At 56.1% G+C, this 2,862-nt stretch overlaps 1 protein-coding gene across 1 annotated transcript in view; it reads right to left on the bottom strand.

Moving 5' to 3' along the window:
• Nucleotides 1–147: 147 nt before the first annotated feature.
• Nucleotides 148–2,862, bottom strand: part of DDB1 (damage specific DNA binding protein 1) — a gene marked incomplete at its 5' end in the record, with an annotated part of 31,822 nt that continues 29,107 nt past the window's right edge. The window contains 2 exons of the mRNA XM_025206941.1: nucleotides 148–2,220; nucleotides 2,437–2,560. Coding sequence (XP_025062726.1) covers nucleotides 2,137–2,220; nucleotides 2,437–2,560 — 208 coding nt within the window. The remainder of the gene's footprint in view (nucleotides 2,221–2,436; nucleotides 2,561–2,862) is intronic.

The raw sequence follows: 2,862 nt of genomic DNA, 5'->3' as shown, positions 1-2,862 counted from the left end.
GAAACAAATAAGAACAAACATCTGGAACGAGCATTCCCCATGTAACATGACAGATGTGACCCCTACAACAATGGCACATACCAGGGAAGGTGCTGCAGGAAGATTGTCTAATGGAAAAGAGGGACAAGGAGATAACAGAAGCCAGCCTTTCCTCTTGGACTCTACTTTATTTGGTAAAACTCTGAAACCAACCGCTGATTTAGCTTTCCAGGCCCTTCCTCCCTGAGTGACCCATGAATCCTGTGGGGGGCTGCGGTGGGTAGGGGGGAGAGGGGAGAGAGAGTCCTTCTCCACCCTCTCAGCTTCACTACCCAGACAAACAGGCACCTCTGCAAGCCGACACAGGTGTTACCCCGGGCACCCCAGTACCAGAGATGACCTTCCAGCCAAGGGGTAGGCAATTATTTGGGCCCAAGGGCCACATAGGGAATTTTGATCAGCTGTTATGGGCTGTGTCAGGACTGCCACCCCCACCAACAACTGACCAAAACTCCCTATGGGGCTGTGGGCGGGTGGGAGCAGTGTTGAGTGAAGTGAGAGCGGTGGGAGGGACTGGGATCACATGCCCCTGCTCTGTGGGGTGTGGAGGGGGGCCTGTGCCTCTGTATATGTCTGTGTGTGGAGGGGGGCAATGCCTAGGTCCCAGGAGCCTGCTGTGGTTGGGATGGGAGGAGGCAGGGGGCACGCACAGAGCTGCCCTGGGCAGTGTCCATGCTGCCCCAGTGGCACTCCACATGGGGCCAAACCCCACCTGCTCTCACCAGGGCAGCCTGCACTGTGCTTGCGCTGGTGCCCACAGCCTGGGCAGGTGCTGCTCTGAGTCCCCTGCCTCCATTTCCAGCATCTGGAGCCCCACACCCACCAGGAGTGGTGTGGTACGGTGCAGCAGAAGCAAGAGCTGCTGCTGAAGGCAGGGGGTGCAGAAGCTGGGGGGCAAAGAACAGCACCTGGCTGGCTGCAGCTGTCCTGGGAACAGCCCACTGGAAGCTGCTCTGCTCCTGCCCCAGTACACGGGGCTCTGGCTCCATCTCCAGGGAGGGCAGCCAGGAGCTGAATGAAGCCAGAGTCCTGGCGCTGGAGCAGGAGCCACCCAGTTGAAGCTGCTCGCCCACCCACCTGGAATGGTGCGGCATAGCACAGCGCAGCAGGGGCAGGAGCAGCTTCTGGTGGGCTGTACTAAGTGTAGCTGCAGCCAGCTGGGTGCTTCTCTGTACCCCACAACCTCCAGCAGCAGGTCCTCCTCTCACTCTTGCCCCACTGTGCTGTGCTACTCCCAGCAGGTGTGTGGGGCTCTGGCTCCAGATCCTGGCTTCCTTCCATCCCAAAGTGGCTGGGAGCTGAAACTGGAGCCTTGCGAACTGAGGTAGGAGCTGCCCAGCTGAAACTGCTCACTTAGTGTGGCTGGGGGGAGGATGAAATGCAGGAGCCTCTGCTGGAGGCAGGGAGCACAGAGCAGCACTCAGCTGCAGCCACACTAGGAATAACTCCAGCAGAAGCTGTGCATTTGCCACGGCCTGGGCTAGTGGGCAGCAGTGGGAGCCTGGTGCGAGTGGGCAGGGCTACCCCAGTGCGAGTGGGCAGGGCATGGACCCATGTGGAGAACTGCTGAGGCATCCATGGGCCAGATCCAATCACCTGGCAGGCTGTATCCAGCCTGTGGGCCGTATTTTGTCCACCCCTGTTCCAATCCCTCCACAGGCCCCAATGGAGACAGAGTCAGCTTTCACTTCAAAACACAATAAATGCAACCCTCCCTCCCCCTTCAAATAAAAAGATACTAAGGACAACAGTGAACGGGTAAGTCACAGGGGAATTTAGGCAGCGACACCCCAGAAGCCAAGCACTAGCAATTTACCCAAAAGGAGCAATCTGCCATCACAAGCCTGGGGTTGGGAGCTCAGATCCACAGGATTGGTGAGTCCAAGCAGGAAATGACATGGCGCCTGCCCAATATTGCATCCGCCAAGCCCTTGGCAAGATGACTTCGGGTCAAAGAGGTTTCCTTACTTCCACCCAGGCAAGTAACCACCATCCTCTGGTGTCATAGTGCAACTGGAGAGGGGCCTCCGGCTGCAGGTGGGAAAAGACTCCATTTTCTACATGGAGGAAGGTGCTAGGGGACAACTCCAAATCCTACTAATGGATCCGGGTCAGCTCCTCCACAATCTTGATCAGATCATCCACGGTGGCCTCCCTCTTCATGCCGCTGCCATCATCAATCTGCACCAGGGGAAGAAGGTTAGGACACAAGAGAGCAGTGCAGCCAGGGTGCAAGGAGGAACAAAGACCTCCAAGGCTGGTACCTTCTGGCAGGACACAGGGAGGGGGCTCCACACAAAGGCTGAGCAGCTCTGTGATTTGCAAGATCCCCTGCTGCTCACCCAGAACTGCCCAAAGTCCAAGCCTGCCCCTTCCCTCATCCCCCTCCAATCTCACCTGTAGGTTTGCCACAACCTCCTGCATTTTGGGGCGGCTGATGTCCAAGAAGCTTTCAATCAAGTCACCATCGATGAACCCTGTGGCTGGTTCCGTTTTGCGTTCAGTGTGAAATGATCTCCAGGTGCCAGAGTCAAGGAGAAAAGCCTGCTTGGCATTACACTGACACTGTTCAGAATACAACCCCGGCCTACCAGGTACATACACAGCAGCTTTTTCAGCACACACTGTTCTACTTCCAAACCCCAACACCAATATAGGGTATGAGGTATATTATGGCAGTCTATTCCTCTCTCTCTCTCTCTCTCTCATAAGGGCTATATGCCTAGCACGACGGACTTCCTGATCCCAACTGATGCCTTTGGATATCGCTATAATACAATTAATACACAGTGCCTGACTGAAAGATTTCCTCCGAAGTATCAG

The sequence above is a fragment of the Alligator sinensis genome, unplaced genomic scaffold, assembly GCF_000455745.1.
Source record: "Alligator sinensis unplaced genomic scaffold, ASM45574v1 scaffold437_1, whole genome shotgun sequence".
Taxonomy (NCBI): Eukaryota; Metazoa; Chordata; order Crocodylia; family Alligatoridae; genus Alligator; species Alligator sinensis.
Note: the sequence above shows the minus strand (reverse complement) of the source record. Positions and strands in the feature narration are given on the sequence as shown.